The sequence below is a fragment of the Sapajus apella genome, unplaced genomic scaffold (assembly GCF_009761245.1).
Source record: "Sapajus apella isolate SASKATOON/1434 unplaced genomic scaffold, GSC_monkey_1.0 scaffold97, whole genome shotgun sequence".
Lineage (NCBI taxonomy): Eukaryota > Metazoa > Chordata > Mammalia > Primates > Cebidae > Sapajus > Sapajus apella.
Genome location: NW_022437037.1, coordinates 3250976 through 3271462, shown reverse-complemented (window position 1 = coordinate 3271462; position 20487 = coordinate 3250976). Strand labels below are relative to the sequence as shown.

At 45.6% G+C, this 20487-nt stretch overlaps 1 protein-coding gene and 1 long non-coding RNA gene across 2 annotated transcripts in view; one reads left to right on the top strand and one right to left on the bottom strand.

The window, feature by feature from the left end:
* Window positions 1–382, top strand: part of LOC116535931 — a 14102-nt gene extending 13720 nt beyond the window's left edge. Inside the window, exon 3 of the long non-coding RNA XR_004262397.1 lies at window positions 297–382. This is a non-coding gene — a long non-coding RNA (uncharacterized LOC116535931). The remainder of the gene's footprint in view (window positions 1–296) is intronic.
* The window catches only part of GLE1 (GLE1 RNA export mediator), a 34048-nt gene continuing 13633 nt past the window's right edge, over window positions 73–20487 (bottom strand). Inside the window, exons 4-15 of the mRNA XM_032257480.1 lie at window positions 17781–17929; window positions 17274–17334; window positions 16775–17029; window positions 14896–15127; window positions 13690–13802; window positions 13453–13522; window positions 9080–9222; window positions 8784–8974; window positions 5722–5851; window positions 3689–3793; window positions 1086–1168; window positions 73–370 (exon numbers count right to left, since the gene is read on the bottom strand). Of these exons, the coding sequence (XP_032113371.1) occupies window positions 292–370; window positions 1086–1168; window positions 3689–3793; window positions 5722–5851; window positions 8784–8974; window positions 9080–9222; window positions 13453–13522; window positions 13690–13802; window positions 14896–15127; window positions 16775–17029; window positions 17274–17334; window positions 17781–17929 (1611 nt within the window). The 3' untranslated portion in view covers window positions 73–291. The remainder of the gene's footprint in view (window positions 371–1085; window positions 1169–3688; window positions 3794–5721; window positions 5852–8783; window positions 8975–9079; window positions 9223–13452; window positions 13523–13689; window positions 13803–14895; window positions 15128–16774; window positions 17030–17273; window positions 17335–17780; window positions 17930–20487) is intronic.

The window sequence follows — 20487 nt, the reverse complement described above, 5'->3', positions numbered from 1 at the left end:
TGATCCACCCGCCTCGGCCTCCCAAAGTGCTGGGATTACAGGCTTGAGCCACCGCGCCCAGCCATTAAATATATTTTATTCATCTTGGCATAGCTTTCTTACAGGCAGTATGCAGAATGATACATATAAAGAGGTAATGGCAACCCTTGCTCCAAAGGTTAAGAGGGAATTAGGAACAAAAAGAAGGGTTTGGAAAAACTAAGGAAGACAGTGCAATCAGAGCATCTGAAGGTGCAAGCCTTGTCAGACACAGGTGCATTCCAGCCCAACAACAGTGTGGGACATGTTGGTCTAAGAGCATCTTACCTCCAAGAACTGCTTGAGGCGTACGAAGGAACCCATTTGTCCTGAGCTTGTGATAGCTTCAATTCTATAGGGAGAGAAAGAAGACACATGAATCACAGCTATGGTATACATCTATCTTTTGGAGATAGTGTCTCACTGTGTCACGAAGGCTAAAAGTGCAGTGGTGTGATCATAGCTCACTGAGGCCTTGAACTCCTGGTCTCAAGCGATCCTCCTGTCTCAGCTTCCCTAGTAGCTGGGATTATAGGTACATGCCATCATGCCTGGCTAATTTTTTTTTTTTTGTAGAGATAGGATCTTGCTATATTGCCTAGGCTGGCTTTGGACACTTGGGCTCAAGTGATCCTCCTGCTGTAGCCCCTCAAAGAGCTGTAATTATAGGCAAAAGCCACTGTGCCCAGCCCTTAATTTGTGTTTTTGTTTAGACAATGATATACTTTTTTTTTTTTTAAAGACGGGGTTTCACCATGTTGGTCAGGCTGGTCTTGAACTCCTGACCTCAGGTGATCCACCCGCCTTGGCCTCCAAAGTGCTTGGATTACAGGCGTGAGCCACCACGCCCGGCCTAGACAATGATATTTAAGACAGACTCTCATTCAGGTTCAGAAGCATTTATTCAAATATCAACGAGAAGGACTGGAGTAGGAAGATGGCATACTTAGTACAGGTGTTTTCAACTTCAATCAAAACCAGCAGGTAATAGCACCCTTTGGTATCTGAGGCCTGGTTATGGGTTTTACTTACTTAATCCCCTGTTGTCTGCTTAACAAGTCTGATACCTGGGAAAGTAGTCCTCTTTGAGGAGAATTAGCATCTTCCAGAACTGAACCTGGTACTGCTTCATGAGGGCATTCCCACACACCTGGAGGGAAAGACAAGCACTGTCAGAGCAGAGAATGAAAATTCACACTTACAGGACAGATTCATAAAGCACAATCAACCCTTCATCTTTCACACCTATCAAAACTTTCAGCCACAATGCCAGTAAACTTGCTGTTAAGGGAATAAATGGAAATACCCAACTTTCTTCTAAAGCATTTCTCTTTATGCAGCAATACCTCCATTTAACCAGACAGTCAGGTCTTAATGAACTAATCTTCTTTTCCTCTACTGAATGGAAGCCTTCCTAAAGGGATGGTATACTTCCCAAACTTAGTAAGCAGAGTATATAGAATACCACTTGTGTTCTCAATGATACAGGATCATTGTTCATGTATGGTGACTCCAGGAGCTTTTTATTATTTTTAAATAGGGTCTCACTCTGTCGCCCAGGCTGGAGTATACTGGCATGATCACAGTTCACTGCAGCCTCAACCTCCCCAGGCTTGGGTGATCCTCCAACTTCAGCCTCCCCAGTAGCTGGGACCACAGGCACATATCACCATACCCAGCTAATTTTTGTATTTTTTTGTAGACAAAGGGTTTTACCATGTTGCCCAGGCTGGTCTTGAACTCCAGGGCTCAAGTGATCTGCCTGCCTTGGCCTCCCAAGGGCCGGGATTACAGGTGTTAGCCACTGCACCTGGCTGACTTCAGGAGCTATTAAGGTAACTAGGAACTATAGCATTATAGATCAAATGGTTCCAAATTTATTATGGCATGTACCCCAACCTTTCTTCTATAAAAATTATCTTCTTGGCCGAGTACAATAGCTCATTCCTGTAATCTCAACACTTCGGCAGGCTAAGGTGGGAGGATCACTTGAGCCCAAGAGTTTGAGGCTATAGTGACCTATGAACATTGCACTCCAGCCTGGGTGACAGAATAATATCCTGTTTCAAAAAAAAAAAAAACGCACAAAGTGTCACCTTTCCATAGAAACTCTTGCCCTCACCCTATAGTAGTGGTCCCATATAGGCAGATAGAACTGTTTATAGAGCTGGCTGGACGCAGTGGCTCACACCTGTAATCCCAGCACTTTGGAAAGCCGAGGCAGGCGGACCACAAGGTCAAGAGATAGAGACCATTCTGGCTAACATGGTGAAACCCCGTCTCTACTAAAAATACAAAAATTAGCCGGGTGTGGTGGCACTCGCTTGTGGTCCCAGCTACTCGGGAGGCTGAGGCAAAAGAATCACTTGAACCCAGGAGGCGGAGGTTGCCATGAGCCAAGATTGTGCCACTGCACTCCAGCCTGACAACAGAACAAGACTCCGTCTCAAAAAAAAAAAAAGAACTGTTTATAGAGCCTTCTACATTGGTCAATATTTTCTCTCCTAGGAATTAGGAATCAGAATAGTGAAATGACAGTCCCACCACATTGAGTGACCACACTGAGGCTGAGTGACATAGTCTAGAATAGCCACCTTCTTCACTGTACACAGAGAAACAGGGCAAGTTGGCCTACAGACCAGCAATGAGGCAACCTGCAGGAAGGTTAAGAGCATATGGCCCCATGGAGAAACTGTCTTGGTGCCTGGTGACATTTCAGTTCTTGGTTCCAGGCCCTATTGAGATGCACCTGCACATCCTATTCTTGTTTCTGGGAGTCTTTTTTTTTTTTTGAGATGGAGTCTTGCTCTGTCTCCCAGCCAGACTGGAGTGCAATGGCACGATCACAGCTCACTGCAACCTCCACCTCCCAAGTTCAAGCTATTCTCCTGCCTTAGCCTCTGAAGTAGCGGGGATTACAGGCGTATTTCACCACACGTGAGTAATTTCTTTTATATTTTTAGTAGAGACAGGGTTTCACCATGCTGGCCAGGCTGGGCTCAAACTCCTGACCTCATGTGATCTGCTCACCTCGGCCTCCCAAAGTGCTGGGATTACAGGTGTGAGTCACCGTGCCCAGCCTGGAAGTCACTTCTTTTTTTTTTTTTTTTTTTTTTTTGAGACAGAGTCTCGGTCTGTCACCAGGCTGGAGTGTAGTGGCGTGATCTCGGCTCACTGCAACCTCCACCTCCTGGGTTCAAGCAATTCTCCTGCCTCGGCCTCCCAAGTAGCTAGGACTACAGGCATGTGCCACCACACCCAGCTAATTTTTGTATTTTTAGTAGAGACGGGGTTTCACCATGTTGGCCAGGATGGGCTCGATCTCTTGACCTTGTGATCTGCCTGCCTCGGCCTCCCAAAGTGCTTGAGCCACCGCGCCCAGCCGGGAGTCACTTCTATATCCCTAAAACAAATTCCTCTTTTCACTTTTGCTAGAATATACAATTTTCTGTTCTTTATAATGAAAAAAATCGGGAGAAGCCAAGTAAATATAGTGTGGTATAAGTGAAAGCGGGGTTGGTCTATGTCTTGGGAAGAAATGTGTGACATTGGAACCTCATGCTGTTTACTATTAGGCCCAATTGCTATGCTGTTTCCCCATTCATGTCACCCAGTTGATCAAGGCTACCTCAACCACTGGCTTTCTCTTGTGTGATAACTGATTACATACCTCCAGGAAGTCAAAGAGGAGGGTGGCCGTCACATCTGACAAGGGTTCCATGTTTAAGATCTGTGCCAACCAGCGCCATCCATGATTTAAGCCATGAGGGTGAATCTGGGAGGAGAGAAGCTTGGTTATCATTGATCTCATTTTGTTTAGAAATCTAAACTCCCAATGTATCATCCAGCCATCACTAAGTGGACATGAACCCCAATCATCTAGCTCTAGCACCAGCTGCAGGGCAGAAATAACACAAACTAAACAAATTCTGTTTCTCTTTTATTTTTTTTTTGAGACAGGATCTCACTTTGTCGTCCAGGTTGGAGTGCAGTGGTACAACCACAGATCACTGCAGCCTTGACCTCTTGGGCTCAAGTGATTCTCCCACCTCACCATCAGTCTCCCAAGTAACTGGGACTATGGTTTTGCACCACCATGCTCAGCTAATTTTTTTTAATCTGATGTAGAGACTGCATGGTTTCACCTTGTTGCCCAGGCTGGACTCAAACTCCTGGAGTCAAGTGATCTACCTGCTTTGGATTCCCAAAGTGCTGGGATCACAGGTATGAAGCCACCTAGCCAGCCTTCTGTTTTTAAATGTTTCAATACATTGGTTCCCATACATTCTCTTTTTTTTCTGAGATGGAGTCTTGCCCTATCGCCAGACTGGAGTACAGTGGTGCGATCTCAGCTCACTGCAACTTCTGCCTCCCGGTTGCAAGCAATTCTCCTGCCTCAGCCTCCCAGTAGCTGGGAGTATAGACATGCACCACCACACCCAGCTAATTTTGTATTTTTAGTAGAGACAGGGTTTCGCCATGTTGGCCAGAATGGTCTCAATCTCCTGACGTCGTGATCTGCCTGCCTTGGCCTCCCAAAGTGCTGGGACTACAGGTGTGAGCCACTGTGCCCAGCTTATTTACTTATTTATTTATTTAGCCGGAGTCTTGCTCTGTCGCAGGCTGAAGTGCAGTGGCATAATCTTGGCTCACTGCAATCTCTGCCTCCCGGGTTCAAGGGAATCTCCTGCCTCAGCCTCCCAAGTAGCTGGGACTACAGGTGTGCACCACCATGCCCAGCTAATTTTTGTATTTTCAGGAGACAGGGTTTCACCATGTTGGCCAGGATGGCCTCGGCCTCCCAAAGTGCTGGGATTACAGGTGTCAGCCACCGTGCCCGGCCCCACACATTCTTTATAGGATCCCTTCAATATGCATGTGTAGCCTCAGCTTCAGGCATTCCATTGGCCAACAATGAGACTTACTGACATTTTATTTATTATTCTTGGTACCTTTAGCACAGAACCTGGGACACAGCAGGCATACAATAAAATCTTGGATTTAATCAACTTCTATTTTTCTCTTTAGGTGTCCACGACCATTAACTTCTCTGTCCCTCTAATCTGTATTCCCTGAGAAATTAACTGGGCTGGCAAGTCAAAGCCCTGAACCCTAGCTGCAGCTTTCCGAGCTTGATCTGTCCATCTGTGAAGTAAGGGATGTGATCTAGATGGCTTCTAAGGCCTCAACTAGTTCTACAATTCCTTGCTTATTTCTCTTGCAAGAAAATCTTCTAACCTTAATGACTGGCTTAGACTCTCCTCTGGTAGACTCTGTTACAAAACTAGCTCTTTTTTTTTTTTTGACAGAGTCTCACCCAGGTTGGAGTACAGTTGTGCGATCTCAGCTCACTGCAACCTCTGCTTCCCTGGTTCAAGTGACTCTCCTGCCTCAGCCTTCCGAGTAGCTGGGACTACAGGCACTTACCACCATGCCTGGCTAATTTTTTGTATTTTTAGTAGAGATGGGGCTTTACCATGTTAGCCAGGATGGAACAAAACCAGCTCTTTAAAGTACCAGGTGATTCAAGAAAGTTCCCTAGTAATCAACAATCAGTCCTCTACAGAATACCCATGAAATTGCCATACAGTTTATCCTTTAACTAGACTGGGCTTTCTCAAAGAAGGTCAACATTTCCCGTTGGAGGAATACACATGGACTGTGGTCTAACCTCTCATTATTGATAGTAAGCCTTTCACCTACCTCCTGTCGGTTTCCATATGGCCACCGGAGCTGGATGATGGCAGCATAGAGACGAATCATCCCTGACATGCGTTTTAGAAAGTTGTCTTGCTGCTCCACTTTGGAATCCGTTACTTGGTAGCCAAGCATCCTATTTGGGAAGAAAAAGTTTGGTCGGGTGTGGTGGCTCACACCTGTAATCCTAGCACTTTGGGAGGCTGAGGTGGGTGGATCACTTGAGGCCGGGAGTTTAAGACTAGCCTGGCCAACATGGTGAAACCCCATCTCTACTAAAAATACAAAAATTAGCTGGGTATGGTGATGCACGCCTGTTGTCCCAGCTAATTGGAAGGCTGAGGCATGAGAATTGCTTGAACCTGGGAGGTAGAGGTTGCAGTGAGTCGAGATTGCACCACTGTACTCCAGCCCAGGTGACAGAGTAAGACTCTGTCTCAAAAGAAAAAGAAAAGAAAAAAATTCACTGGGACAAGGCCAAAATAAGGGTGACAAATGAGAGAGAAACTACTTTTTTTTTTTTGAAACAGAGTCTCTGTCGCCCAGGATGGAGTACAGTGGTACGATTAAGGCTCACTGCAAACTTCACTGCCCAGGTTCAAGTGACCCTCCCACCTCAGCCTCCCAAGTAGCTAGGACCACAGACATATGCCACCACAACTGGCTTTTTTTTTTTGAGATGGAGTTTTGCTCTTGTTGCCCAGGCTGAAGAGCAATGGCACAATATCTGCTCACTGCAACCTCCACCTCCCGGGTTCAGGCGATTCTCCTGCCTCAGCTTCCAGAATAGCTGGGATTACAGCACCTGCCACCACACCTGACTAATTTTTGAATTTTTAGTAAAGACAGGGTTTCACCATGTTTACCAGGCTAGTCTCAAACTCCTGACCTCTGACCTCAGGTGATCTGCCCGCCCCAGCCTCCCAGTGCTGGGATTACAGGCATGAGCCACTGTACCTGGTCAACACCTGGCTCATTTTTCTTTTCTTTTCTTTTTTTTTTTTTTGAGACAGAGTCTCGCTCTGCTGCCCAGGTTGGAATGCAGTGGCGCAATCTCGGCCCACTGCAGCCTCTGCCTCCTGGGTTCAAGGGATTCTCCTGTCTCCTTCCTCAGCCTCCTAAGTAGCTGGGACTACAGGCTGCATGCCACCATGCCCAGCTAATTTTTTTTTTCCTTTGAGACAGAATTTTGCTCTTGTTGCCCAGGCTGGAATGCAATGGTGTGATCTTGTCTCACTACAACTCAGCCCCTGGGTACAAATGATTTTCCTAAGGCTGAGGCAGGAAAATCACTTGTACCCAGGGGCAGAAGTTGCAGCCTCCCACGTAGCTGTGATTACAGGCGCCTGCCACTGCACCCAGCTATTTTTTTTTATTTTTAGTAGATGAGGTTTCACCATTTTGGCCAAGCTGGTCTGAAACTCCGGGCCTCAGGTGATCCACCCGCCTCAGCCTTCCAAAATGTGGGGATTACAGGAGTGAGGCATCGTGCCCAGCTAACACCTGGCTAATTAAAAAAAAAATTTTTTTTTGTAGAGACAGGGTCTCATTTTGTTACCCAGGCTGGTCTGGAAATCCTGGGCTCAAGCAATCCTTCTGCTTCAGCCTTCCAAAAAAAATTATATGCATGAGGCACTGTAGCTGGCCCAGAGAATACCTCTTTTTTTTTTTTTTTTTTTTGAGACAGAGTTTCACTCTTGTTGCCCAGGCTGGAGTGCAATGGTGTGATCTTGGCTCACTGCAACCTCCACCTCCCAGGTTCAAATGATTCTCCTGCCTCCGCCTCCCGAGTAGCTGGGATTATAGGCATGTGCCATCATGCCTGGCTAATTTTTTGTATTTTTAGTAGAGACAGGGTTTCTCCATGTTAGTCAAGCTGGTCTTGAACTCCCAACTACCTCAGCCTTCCAAAGTGCTGGGATTATAGGCATGAGCCACTGCGTCTGGCCCAGAGATTACTTTTTATGGCTAAAAAGTAACAATGTAGGCCGGGCGCGGTGGCTCAAGCCTGTAATCCCAGCACTTTGGGAGGCCGAGGTGGGTGGATCACGACGTCAAGAGATCGAGACTATCCTGGTCAACATGGTGAAACCCCGTCTCTATTAAAAATACAAAAAATTAGCTGGGCATGGTGGTGCGTGCCTGTAATCCCAGCTACTCAGGAAGCTGAGGCAGGAGAATTGCCTGAACCCAGGAGGCGGAGGTTGCGGTGAGCCGAGATCGCGCCATTGCACTCCAGTCTGGGTAACAAGAGCGAAACTCCGTCTCAAAAAAAAAAAAAAAAAAAAAAAAGTAACAATGTATTATTACATTCAGCATTACTATTAATATATCTATAGAATACTTTACCAAGCACTCACATCCGTCATCAAATCTGTACTTCATATAAACCGTGAGGTAAACTCACAGAAGGGAATAGATGTCATTACTTACATTTACAAATAAAGAAAAGATGCTCAAAAAGACTAAATGATTTGTCCATTTTGGCAAAGCTATTAAATGACAAAGCAGGGATAAAATTCCAAGACCCCGGTATCCTTTCCACTAAACTACATTGATTATTGGCACCTAAGTTCACAAATCCCAAAGGCTGTCCAGTTTGTACAAAAAACTATATATACATATTTATTTATTTATTTATTTTCTTTCTGAGACACAGTCTTGCTGTGTCACCCAGGCTGGAGTGCAGTGGTGCAATCTCAGCTCATTGCAACCCCCGCCTCCCAAGTTCAAGCAATTCTTGTGCCTCAGCCTCCTGAGTAGCCAGAAGCATAGGTGTGCACCACCACATCTGGCTAATTTTTTGTATTTTTACTAGAGACGGTGTTTCTCCATGTTGCCCAGGATGGTCTCTAACTCCTGACTTCAGGCAATCCGCCCACCTTGCCCTCCCAAAGTGTTGGGATTATAGGCATGAGCCACCACCCCCGGCCGAAATACATTATATTTCTGATAGAATATTCAAGGTATGTAATAGGAGCTGAGAGAGAGGGAAAAACAAATTCCAACTCTATTTATATTTCACTAATCAGCCTAGGGATCAAAAGTAGGAAGAAAAACAACTTTACCTCTGATAGTCTTCCAAAGCCATTCCCTCCTTGAAAGTGGGATAGAAAGGAACAGAGTAAGGACACTTCTTATGTAGATGAGCAAGAATGAGGTCCCCTACTCTGGGGTGGAGCTCCCAGATCCCGGACGCCACAACTGCAATGGGGAATGCTGCTTCATGGTGAGAGGCCACTTCCTCCTCGCCTTGTTTCTGAGAACACAGAGGTGGGTACAATTTTACCTTAATACCAGAGAAAGGCTGAAATCCTATACACCAGCCTCTTCTTCCCATACCTCTAGCAACAAGGTTTCTCACCACAAATTTCTCTGCCAGTTTGTATTGAACAAAGTCCAGCCCCTGTGGGTTAAGTGTGACAGACACAGAGCGCCCACCAGATTGAACAGGTTTTCCAGAGAGCAGGCTGTGGATCTTGTCAAAGATCTCCTTCAGTTTTGAGCCTGAGCATGATAGAGAGAAATTAAAAGATACAACCACAGATCAATCTTTTTTCTTTTTCTTTGAGACAGAGTCTTGTTCTGTTACCCAGGGTGGAGTGCAGTGGCATGATCTTGGCTCACTGCAAACTACCTTCCAGGCTCAAGTGATTCTCATGCCTCAGCCTCCCAAGTAGCTGGGAATTCAGGCACTCGTCACCATGCTGGGATAATTTTTGTATTTTTTTTTTTTTGAGACGGAATTTCACTTGTTTCCCAGGCTGGAGTGCAATGGCGCGACCTCGGCTCACTGCAACCTCCGCCTCCTGGGTTCAAGAAATTCTCCTGCCTCAGCCTCCTGAGTAGCTGGGACTACAGGCGTACGCCACCATGCCCAGCTAATTTTTGTATTTTTAGTAGAGATAGGGTTTCACCATGTTGACCAGGATGGTCTCGATCTCTTCACCTCATGATCTACCCACCTCAGCCTCCCAAAGTGCTGGGATTATAGGCGTGAGCCACCGCGCCTGGCCAATTTTTGTATTTTTTTTTTGTAGATACTGCGTTTCACCATGTTGGCCAGGCTGGTCTTCAACTCCTGACCTCAAGTGATCCCCCCACGTAAGCCTCCCGAAGTGCTGGGATTACAGGCATGAGCCACCATGCCCAGCCTCTTTTTCATCATTGTAATTACAAAGCATCTACAAAAACCCAGCTGTGCAGCCCTACAGAAGTTCTGGGCCTACAGCCAAAACACTGGTACAGAAGAACACATGGCAATCACATATACGTGGGGATCCTCAAGTGTGCAAGTCATGGTACTATTAGAAAGGAATTCCTTATCTGGGACTGAGCTAATTCCGAAACTCACACATAAAATGAAGGGATGAACAGTATAGAAAGAGGTGTTACATTTTGTTACAGACCCCATGGGCTATGGTTTGTATCTCTGGAGGAGTTAGTCTCATCTCTAGGAAAAACCTTCTAAAGGATCTGCCCGGCTCATGATGATATGCCCCCTTCCCTGGGACTTGCCTTCCTCCATCCTAAGACACAGAAGTGGATTCGTAACAGCTATATTTGTACCAAAGATCCTGTGTGCTCCACCCCCACACCAGCTATAGTTAGATTACAGGTAGTTAAGTTGAGCCAGCCAGTCAAGTAGGAGTCACTTCCTTTGTAATCCCAGCACTTTGAGAGGCCAAGGCGGGTGGAACACAAGGTCAGGAGATCGAGACCATCCTGGCTAACACAGTAAAACCCCATCTCTACTAAAAATACAAAAAAAATTAGGGGGGATGTGGCACATGCCTGTAGTCCCAGTTGCTCGGGAGGCTGAGACAGAAGAACTGCTTGAACCCGGAAGGTGGAGGTTGCAGTGAGACAAGATCGTGCCACTGCACTCCAGCATGGGTGACAGAGCAAGACTCCATCTCCCTGCAACCTCCACCTCCCAGGTTCAAGCATTTCTCCCAACTCAGCCTCCCAAGTAGCTGGGACTACAGGCACGTGCCACTACTCCCAGCTAATTTTTGTATTTTTAGTAGACATGGGGTTTCATCATGGTGGCCAGCCTGATCTCAAACTCCTGATCTCAAGTGATCCATCCGCCTCATCCTCCTAAAAGTCTAAAAGTGCTAGGTTTATAGGCATGAGCCACGGCACCTGGCGACACCCACCTTTTTTGTTTTTTTTGAGATGGAGTCTCACTCTGTCACCCAGGCTGGAGTATAATGGCACGATCTCGGCTCACTGCAACTGCCACCTCCCAGGTTCAAGTGATTCTTCTGTCTCAGCCGCCTATGTAGCTGGGATTACAGGTACCTACCACCAGCACACCCAGCTAATTTTTGTATTTTAGTAGAGACAGGGTTTCACCATGTTGGCCAGGCTGGTCTCTAACTCCTGACTTCAGGTGATCCACCTGCCTAGGCCTCCCAAAGTGTTGGGATTACAGGCGTGAGCCACTGTGCCCAGCCAACATCCACCTTTTTCAAAGAGACAGGAATTAGGTGATCTTTCTCTCCTATTCGTTCAACATTTACTGAGCACTAACTCTAGAGCATGCTCTGTGTCTGGTTGGCTTATAGTCACGATGGAAACAAAGGGAGAGTCAGGAAATGTGTAGAAAAATGAGAAAAGGCAAAGTTAGAGACTAATTCGATATGATGAGTGAAATAGAGGCAGCAGCCATAAAGATGACTCCCAGGTTTCCAGCTAAGGTTACTGAGTAGATAATGCTACTGATTACTCAGAGAAAACAGGAGACAATTAGGCCTAAGGAAGATGATGAGTTTGGATTTGAAAACATTAAACTTGAGGCAGCTAAGAGACATATAGGCAGCGATGTCCTTCAGGTTCCTGGAGCTAGAGAATCTGAAGCTCAGAAGAAAGGAATAAGTAGGTTTGGGAGTCAGCAGCATACAAGTAATGTTTGAAGCCCTGTAAGTTGAGAGAATGAAAAGAACTGCGGGATAGGAGTGGATCCCTAGGAACCACCTACAATTAGAGTGGGATAGAAGGCTGAGAAACTCGCAAAGGGGAGACAGAGGAGAGGAGAGGAAGAGGGAGGGAGGCAGAAGAACCTGGAAGGTAATGGTGCCATGGAGGCCAAAGGAGCAGAGTTGCACAGAGAAAGTAGCAACAGTGCCAAACAGAAACCTGAGGAAGATCAGCAAACACTTAGAAGACATAGGATCAAGGGAAACTCACGTTTAGGATGTAAGGGGCTCAAGCATATTTAAAGGCTGAGAGACAGGAGCCTATAAAAAGGAGTAATCACAGAAAACAGGAAAGGCAATAAACAATAAGGCAAAATCTGACAGGAGACGGGAAGGAAAGGGAACAAGTGCAGAGGTAGAAAGGTAAGCCCGGCAGCAAGGACGCCTCATCCAGTGACACAGGAGACTAAGATAAATGTCACTGTGCAGTCGTGGAAGGGGCTCTGAAGAGCTCATACTGGATGTCTCCATTTTCCTGATGAAGGAGGTACTGAGGTTGTCTGCGGTCAACTGAGGGGAAGCTGGGAATGGCCATCAAGGTGTGGAGTGGCTGTCCAGTCAACCTCTCCCACTCAAAGTGCTATCAAAGGACACAACACTTTGAATTCCACAAAGTAATACGTTATTTATTTATTTGTATCTTGCCTGTTTCAGGAAGAATTTTAGGCAGCAAAGTCATATGTAAGTTTTGTTGGACTGCCTATCAAGGGCAGGAACAGAAATTTTCCTATGCTTTCCAGGCAATGAGAAGTGAATCGGGGTAATGGAACCCACGATGAGTCAGAGGAGTGTTCCAGTTGCGCACACTCCCCAGTCACATGGCAGCTCAGTCTCTAATTTGGAGGCTTCCACATCTACAGCTCCATACAAATGAACCTCTGGTTCAAAAAAGAGTTTTTTCCTTGTCTGTTTCTCACTTTCTAAACCTCAGTCTCTAGAGAGAAAAGAAGGAGTCCTTGGGGATGAACAAGGCAAGCTTGGAGTAATTCGGGAAAGCTAATGTTGTAGGACAGAAGCAAAGGCTGCAAATCATAGCCTAGGTTCCCTTAGTGATGTTTTCAGCAGCAACCTGCAACTTGAAAGTTGAGAGCCATCCTAATAATTTACTATAAATAGGGTAGCTTATTAAAAATGAGTCAACAAGCTCATTATGATTATCTTCTTTATTTTTTCTTTTAAGATGGAGTCTCGCTCTGTCACCCAGGCTGAAGTGCAGTGATGTGATCTTGGCTCACTGCAACCTCCGCCTCCTGTGTTTAAGCGATTCTCCTGCCTCAGCCTCCTGAGTAACTGGGATTACAGGCACGCACAACCACCCCCAGCTAATTTTTGTATTTTTAGTAGGGACAGGGTTTCATCATGTTGGTCAGGCTGGTCTCGAACTCCTTACTTCATGATCTGTCTGCCTCGGCCTCCCAAAGTGCTGGGATTACTGGGGTGAGCCACCGCACCTGGCCATGATTACCCTCTACGTGTTAAAGTGGAAACGAAAAAAAAAAATAAAGAGGAAACGAGTGAAACAAGAGATATATAACTTATATGTACCCGATCCAACTGTCAACATTTGTTTGAATATACTTTCATAGGAACCTTACAGATAAGTAGATTTGGAGTCTGAAAAATAATACAATGAAGTAAAAGATCATTTTATTTATTTATTTATTTAACTTTAGGTGCATACTATATCTGGCATTTCTCCCCATGTTATCCCTCCCCACTGTGAAAGGTCATATTCTTATCCCCTCTGACCAACCTGCGATGGTAGAGATTTGGCTCACTGGGATGGTAGCAGCCTTCTGGAGGTCCATTTTTATCTTTTTGGCCTGCCAGAAGAGAACAGTGAGAAAGCAGTGTTCTAAAGAGCTGAGAAGATGTCACTTAGAATCAGGTAATGTCACATGCCAGCTACATTCCTTTGGGACATGAAGCGCTCATTCTCTGAGCACTATCAAGCCCACAAAATTACCACCATATACCACCCCTCCTCTACCTGACTGTCCTTGCTGTTGGTCAGGCCCTCAAAGGTCAACACACACTGCATGGAAGCATCCTGCAACTGCTGGTACCACTGCATTGTACTGTCTTGTACCTTCACCTGGAGGTCTGAGAAATAAAAGAGAGGTTTTAGTAACAGCTAGTATTTACTGAACATGTAATACGAGGCAGGCACTGTTATAATCACTTTATTTATGTACTAACTGCTTTAACTGTCACAATAACTATGAAGTAGATACTATTATTATCTCCATTTTATAGATAAGGAAACAGGAAACAAGCATGAAAGGTTAAGTGATTTGCCATGGTCACATTACTAGTAAGTAGAAAAACTAAGGCAGGGCACCCACGCCTGTAATTCCAGAACTCTAGGAAGCCAAGACAGGCCCAGGAGCTTGAGACCAGCCTGGGAAACCTGGTGAAACCCCATCTCTACAAAAAATACACAAATTAGCCAGGCACGATGGTGCACGCCTGTAGTCCCAGCTACTTCAGAGGCTGAGTGGGAAGGATCACTTGAGCCTGGGAGGGTGAGGCTGCAGTGAGCTGTAATCACACCACTGTACTCCTCTAGCCTGGGTGACAGAGTGAAACCCTATCTCAAAAAAAAAGAAAGAAAAGAAAAGAAAAACTAGACTCCCAATGATCTGGCTCCAGAGTCAGCATTCTCAAACACTATGCTACACTGATTCTTTTTTTTTGAGATGGAGGCTCACTCTGTTGCCTAGGCTGTAATACAGTGGCACAATCTCAGCTCACTGCAACCTCCATCTTCTGGGTTCAAGTGATTCTGCCTCAGCCTCCTGAGTAGCTGGGACTATAGATGCGCACCACTACGCCCAGCTAATTTTTGTATTTTTGGCAGAGATGGGAGTTTCACCATGTTGGCTAGGCTGGTCTCGAACTCCTGACCCCTTATACATATTAAACAAACACATATTTTTGCACATTTATTTAAAATAGCAGCAGCAATAATTGAAATAATGTATCTGCTATAATTATGTAGAATTTCAAGTCCTCACAGAAAGTGTTGGAATCTTAAATCAGGCTCCACATCAATCAAAACTGAATGAAATACATTATGTAAAATTCTGATTAACTGTCCTATATAGTTTAACACAACATTCAAAATACACTCTTGTTTCTCTTCACATTTGAAACTTACACCAAGTTAAAGGACCATATCCACACTGACACCCACCTTCAATCTGTTTCCCTCCTGGGCCCTGGCTGGAAGCCGGGGACTCTTTGTGGGCCTCTGGTCCCTGCTGCATCTGTGCCTCTTGCAGTTTTACCTGGGCCTCCTCTTCATCCTGCCTCTTCTTGTCTTCGCAGGCTCTGGTGATCTCCTGCCCCAAGTTCGTAAGGAGGTCCCGCATTTCCTGCAGAGCTCGCTCAGCCTCAGCTTGGCTCTCTGCTGTAGGACAGCCACTCTGTGAGAGTGACATCATACCTTAGGTAAATCATACCTAGGTAAATCATACCTCAGGTAAATCATACCTAGGTAAATCATACCTCACACAAGTCAGTAAATTTCCTATAATTGGAATTGTTGCACCAATGGAGTATCCACATTCAACAAATTGATACTGCTTTCCCGTTCTCTTAAAGGTATTAATAATTCCAATTTACTATCACATCAGCAGTTTCTAAGTATAAATTTTTCTGTATTCTCAGCAACAAGGACCAGAGTAATTTTTTTAAAAAAGTTTGTGATAATATGTTAGACAAAAATAATACTGTTTTTTTTTTGAGACAGAATCTCTGTCACCCAGGTTTGAGTGCTGTGGCGGGACCTCAGCTCATTGCAACCTTCGCCTCCCAGGTTCAAGCGATTCTGGTGCCTCAGCCTCCCAAGCAGCTGGGATTACAGGTGTGTGCCACCAGGCCCCGTAAATTTTTGTATTTTTAGTAGAGACGAGGTTTCACCATGTTGGCTGAAACCTACTGGCCTTGAACTCCTGGACTCAAGTGATCTGAGACTCGCTTGAACCTGGGAAGCAGAGGTTAAAGTGAGCCATGATCACACCACTGCATTCCAGCCTAGGCAACAGTGTAAGACCCGGTCTCAAAAAAAAAAAAAAAAAAAAAACTCCAAAAAGCAAAGAAAAGAAATAGGGCAGGTGCAGTGGCTCATGTAATCCCAATACCATGGGAGGCTAAAGTGGGAGGATCACTTAAGCCCAGGAGTTCAAGACCAGCCTGGGAAATATAGCGAGATCCCTTTCTCTAATTAAAAAAAAAAAAGTTCTGCATGGTGGCTCACACCTGTAATCTCAGCACTTTGGGAGGCTGAGGCAGGGGAATCACTTGAGCCCAGGAGTTCAAGGCCAGCCTGAGCAACATGGCAAAACCGTGTATCTACAAAAATACAAAAATTAGTGGGGCATGGTGGTATGCGCCTGTAGCCCCAGCTACTCAGGAGGCTGAGGTGGGAGGATCGCTTGAGCCCGGGAGGCAGAGGCTACAATGAGCTGAGATTGTGTCACCGCACTCCACCCTGGGTGACAGAGGGGGACCCCATTTCAAAATAAGAAAAAATAAATTAAAAAGATTCCAAGGCCAGGCGTGGTGGCTCAAGCCTGTAATCCCAGCACTTTGGGAGGCCGAGGTGGGTGGATCACGAGGTCAAGACATCGAGACCATCCTGGTCAACATGGTGAAACCCCGTCTCTACTAAAAATACAAAAAATTAGCTGGGCATGGTGGCACGTGCCTGTAATCCCAGCTACTCAGGAGGCTGAGGCAGGAGAATTGCCTGAGCCCAGGAGGCGGAGGTTGCGGTGAGCCGAGATCGCGCCATTGCACTCCAGCCTGGGTAACAAGAGCGAAACTCCGTCTCAAAAAAAAAAAAAAAGAGATTCCAGAATAAGCAGGTATAAAAATAAAGAAATAAATAAACAAAATAAAATGTTAACAATGGTTACTTCTAGGTAAAGAGATATGGAGATAACAAGTAATGTTTGGTATTTCCCCCAATAAGCTGATAGCAGATATTACTTTTTAAGTCAGAAAATAATTTTGCTTTTAAGGTCTTCCATTTCAAAGACAGCAATGAATCATTCTGAAGCCCTCCTCACCTCTGAAGAGGCCCGGATGATCCCTGAGATGAGGCTGCATAGCTGGTTGCCTCGGGTCCGAAAGGCAGCCAGGTCGACCTTAAGCAGGCCTCTGTGCTGCTCAGAAGCATCCAGCTGCTGGCTAAGCTGCAGCATTTCCTCCTGCAGAGCATAGAGGGCCCGCAGGCGGACCTGGCCTTCTTCCTTCCGAAGCCGCTCCTGCTCCGCTTGCTTCACGCGCTGCTGCTCTGCCTCCCGCAGCTTCAGGTTGAGAATCTGTAGAAAGGGCTGAATGACTTCTGAGGGGCTCCTGGGCTTCCTCTCTTTCTATAATCCACAAATTCTATGTAGGCTACATATTTTCACAGATGGGCTCAGAGCAGGAAAAGGACATCCCAGAGTTAGTCACACACAGATATAATATGGCCCAGATCCACCATGTGACCATCTGCCAAAACCTGGCTCTCTAGGCAGGTTATAGACAGACTATACACCCACACAAATTTTGCCAGGCTCTGACCTTTGCTCTGTGACGGTGCTCAGCTTTTAGCTTCTCTTGGTGTCCCAAGGCTTCTCTCGAGCTGCATGAACAATGGTAGGGAGGAACAGTCAGGAATATTTCCTAAAGTTGTTTTTCTTTTCTCTCCCTCTCCCCGCCCTCCCTTCCCTTCCTTTCTTTTTTCTTAGAGATGGAGTCTCGTTATGTTGCCTAGACTGGAGTGCAGTGGCTATCACCACGGCCTCAAACCCCAGGGTTGAAGCGATCCTGCCTCAGCCTCCCTAGTAAATGAGACTACAGGTGTGGTCCACAGTGCCCGTAAAATTGTTTTACCTCTGCTAAAAGCCTCCTTCTTTGTGTTACTTTTGTTGTCTTTCCAAGTTTGATCATTTTTCCAGGTTATAAACTTCTCTACCTATTTTACTTTGATATTTAAGGACTAAGAAATTGTTCAACTCTTTCCCCTTGGAAGCCCTCTTGGGAAAGAGTTCCAGTTGAACACATCAGTCATAATTCAGGGAGACTCACCTTTTCTCCATTACTTCCCGCAAGTCCTGGAATTCTTTATGCTGCTTCAGTTCCTTCCGTTCATCAAACCGCTTCAGTTGTTCAGATGCCATCTCTGAGAGGGCTCGCACCTTCCTCTCCTGCTCCTCCTGCCATTGCCTTAGGCCCTCCTGAAAAGGTTCAGCACCTGCTCTATGGAGCTCCTTCAACACCTTGATCATTCACCTCTGTGGGCTACCTGCCCAATGGCCCCTAACACCATCAGAGATACTTAACGGCATGGAATCAGAACCTTTGCAGGAGTCTTCTGTCTCCTTTTGCTTGATCTTGTAAACTCAGCTGTTTTGGAAAGCTCTTCCAATTCGCCCCATATGGTTTATGTCACTCTAGTACAAGCTGGGAACAGACAGGAATTTAGCAACACGGCATCAAACAGCCATGCACTATTAAGATTCCATCCTGTGTAGTCTTACCGGGCTTCCTTCGTAATTTACGGAAATCATTCTAATTCCATAAACAGGCTATATACATTCCTATCTCCCTGCTTCTGCCTAAAAGATTTTCTCCTGGACCTCCACTGAGGGAAGTCCTTTTCCTTAGTACCTAAGGGTATCAGATATTTCATTTATCATTTCATGAAAGTACTCACATATCGTTAAAGGCAATCTGACATTTTAGTATCAAAATTTGAAGTGTATCTATCCTTTGACACTTTGACACCTGAGGAAATGCTTGTATGTACACGCAAAGATATACATATAAGAATATCAGCCCTGTTGATAACAGTAATAAATATAAAACCACCTAACTGGGGAATGATGACATGTATTAGAGTACAGTCATACCAGAGAATACTGTGCAGCCCTTAAAGACAACAAGATGCCAACGAGCATGGAGATATGTCAAAAGATATTGTTAAAACATTATGTTATTCTATTTTAAAACATATTATGGTGGAGGGTGGTGGCTCACACTTGTAACCCCAGCACTTTGCAGGGCTGTGGTGGGCAGATTCCAAGGTCAGGAGTTTGAGACCAACCTGGCCAACATGGTGAAACCCCATCTCTACTAAAAATACAAAAAATTAGCTGAGCATGCTGGCACGTGCCTGTAGTCCAAGCCACTCAGGAGGCTGAAGCAGGAGAATCGCTTGAACCCGGGAGGCGGACGTTGCAGTGGGTCAAGATTGTGCTACCTCACTCCAGCCTGGGTGACAGAGTAAGACTCTATCTCAAAAAAAAAAGTATTATATTTTATTTTGTTTATTTATTTATTTTTGAGACAGGGTCTCACTGTATCATCCAGGCTGGAGTGCAATGGCACAATTATAGCTCACTGCAGCCTTGAGCTCCTGAGCTTAAGGGATCATCCCACCTCAGCCACCTGAGTAGCTAGGACTACAGGTATACACCACCACACCTGACTAATTTTCTAATTTTTTGTAGAGTCAGGGTCTCACTATATTGCCCAGGTTGGTCTGGAACTCCTGACCTCAAGCTATCCTCCCAAAACTGCTGGAATTATAGGCATGAGCCACTGCACCCAGTCTTAAAACTTATTTTAAAGTTTCCAGTGCAAGAAGGCATATTGAAAACAAGCATATATATCCTCTTATATGGGACTCTGTTAAAGTGAGAATTGGAAAGAAAAAAAGATATAACACCACACAGAGCACGAGAGAGGTCACCAACAGGGAAAAATCTTCTACATACTTCTGGAAAACAGTCAGTGGAAAAGTGGCCAGATGCAGTGGCTGAGGTCTGTAATCCCAGTACTTGGGGAGGCCAAAGTGGGACGATCACTGGACCCCAGGAATTTGAGACCAGCCTGGGCAACAAAGAGAGACCCGTCTCTACCAAAAATTTTAAAATTATCTGGGTGTGGTGGTGCACACCTGCTGTCCCAGCTATTAAGAAGGTAGGAGGAGCTGAGGTGGGAGGAATGCCTGAGATCAGGAGGTCAAGGCTGCAGGGAGCAGTGATTGCACCACTGTATTCCAGCCTGGGCAACACAGCGAGACTGTGTCTTAAAATATATATATAGAGAGAAGCAATAAATGATAGAGCAGAGCTGAGAAAACCCAAGAAAACACACACACACACACACACACACACACACACACACACACACACACACGTACATAAGCAGACTATGCCTCATGGGAGCAGAGAGCCAATCTACCAGCCGAACTGCAGAGTCTCAAGGCTGCAACTCATATAGGTGGGCCTCATGGGACTGAAAACGGAACTATTGGCTGAATGTTTGTAAACTAAACAGTCAACTCTTGCCCTCTTCCCCTGGTCATTAGATCAAAACAGCCAAGAGCCAGGTATTTGTGCTATAATTTTATTTATTTATTTTTGAGATGGAGTCTTGCTTTGTTACCCAGGCTGGAGTGCAGCAGTGTGATTTCGGCTCACTGCAACTTCCATCTCCCAGGTTCAAGCAATTCTCCAGCCTCAGCCTCCCAGGTAGCTGGGATTATGGGCGTGCACCACCACACCTGTCTAATTTTTGTATTTTTAGTAGAGACGGGGTTTTACCATATTGGCCAGGCTGGTCTCGAACTCCTGACCTCAAGTGATCCGCCCACACATGATCCACCCACCTCGGCCTCCCAAAGTGCTGGGATTACAGGTGAGAGCCACCGTGCCCGGCCTGTGCTATAATGATTTTGTTTTTGTTTTTGTTTTTGTTTTTTTTGGAATTGTCTGATTTTTTTTTTTTT